This window comes from Camelina sativa, unplaced genomic scaffold, assembly GCF_000633955.1.
Source record: "Camelina sativa cultivar DH55 unplaced genomic scaffold, Cs unpScaffold05523, whole genome shotgun sequence".
Classification (NCBI taxonomy): Eukaryota; Viridiplantae; Streptophyta; class Magnoliopsida; order Brassicales; family Brassicaceae; genus Camelina; species Camelina sativa.
In genome coordinates this window covers 1-557 of record NW_010926608.1, presented here as the reverse complement: position 1 = coordinate 557, position 557 = coordinate 1, and the positions used below count along the sequence as shown (strand labels likewise).

Here is a 557-nt window from a genome sequence, read left to right as displayed (position 1 = left end):
AATATCAACTAGAATTCCATATGGACTGAAGTTGCTGCATTTCAAAAAACTCATCCCTGTCGTACTGACCAAAGAACCGTCCGTATAACTCTTCGTAATCAGTCACTTCCAAGTCCTGCATCCACCCCATCCTCGGGGAGTCTAATGGAAACTCATTAATAGCCTGAATCTGATCAGGAGACAATCCGACCCGAGAAATTCCTTGACCGGAGTCGAGAGATGGTTCAGTAGACCCACCTGGTTTAAACATAAGTGCTGCCTCCTGAGCAGCCGCTTGAACGTGCTCGGGACTCGAGCTCTCCGGCTGAGGAAAACTGTTGGCCAGTTCCGGGAAGTTGAGATTGGTCCCATGACCTCGGAGGTGAAGAGCCGCAGCATCGTAGGCCGCTGCTGCCATCTCGGCTGTCTCGTAGCTCCCGAGCCAAATACGGGTTTTCTTACCGGGTTCCCGGATCTCCGACACCCATTTGCCCCATTTCCTCCGACGAACGCCTCTATAAGACACTTGGTCAACGGAGAAGTTGTGCTCTCGTTGACCAATATAGTTGTTTTCCATA

At 50.8% G+C, this 557-nt stretch overlaps 1 protein-coding gene across 1 annotated transcript; it reads right to left on the bottom strand.

Annotated features, from left to right (window-relative positions):
- Positions 1-4: 4 nt before the first annotated feature.
- On the bottom strand, positions 5-556 carry LOC109131807 (ethylene-responsive transcription factor ERF022). Its single transcript, XM_019242985.1, has one exon. It carries the CDS (start codon positions 554-556, stop codon positions 5-7), a length of 552 nt encoding a protein of 183 aa, XP_019098530.1.
- Between the last annotated feature and the right edge of the window lies 1 nt (position 557).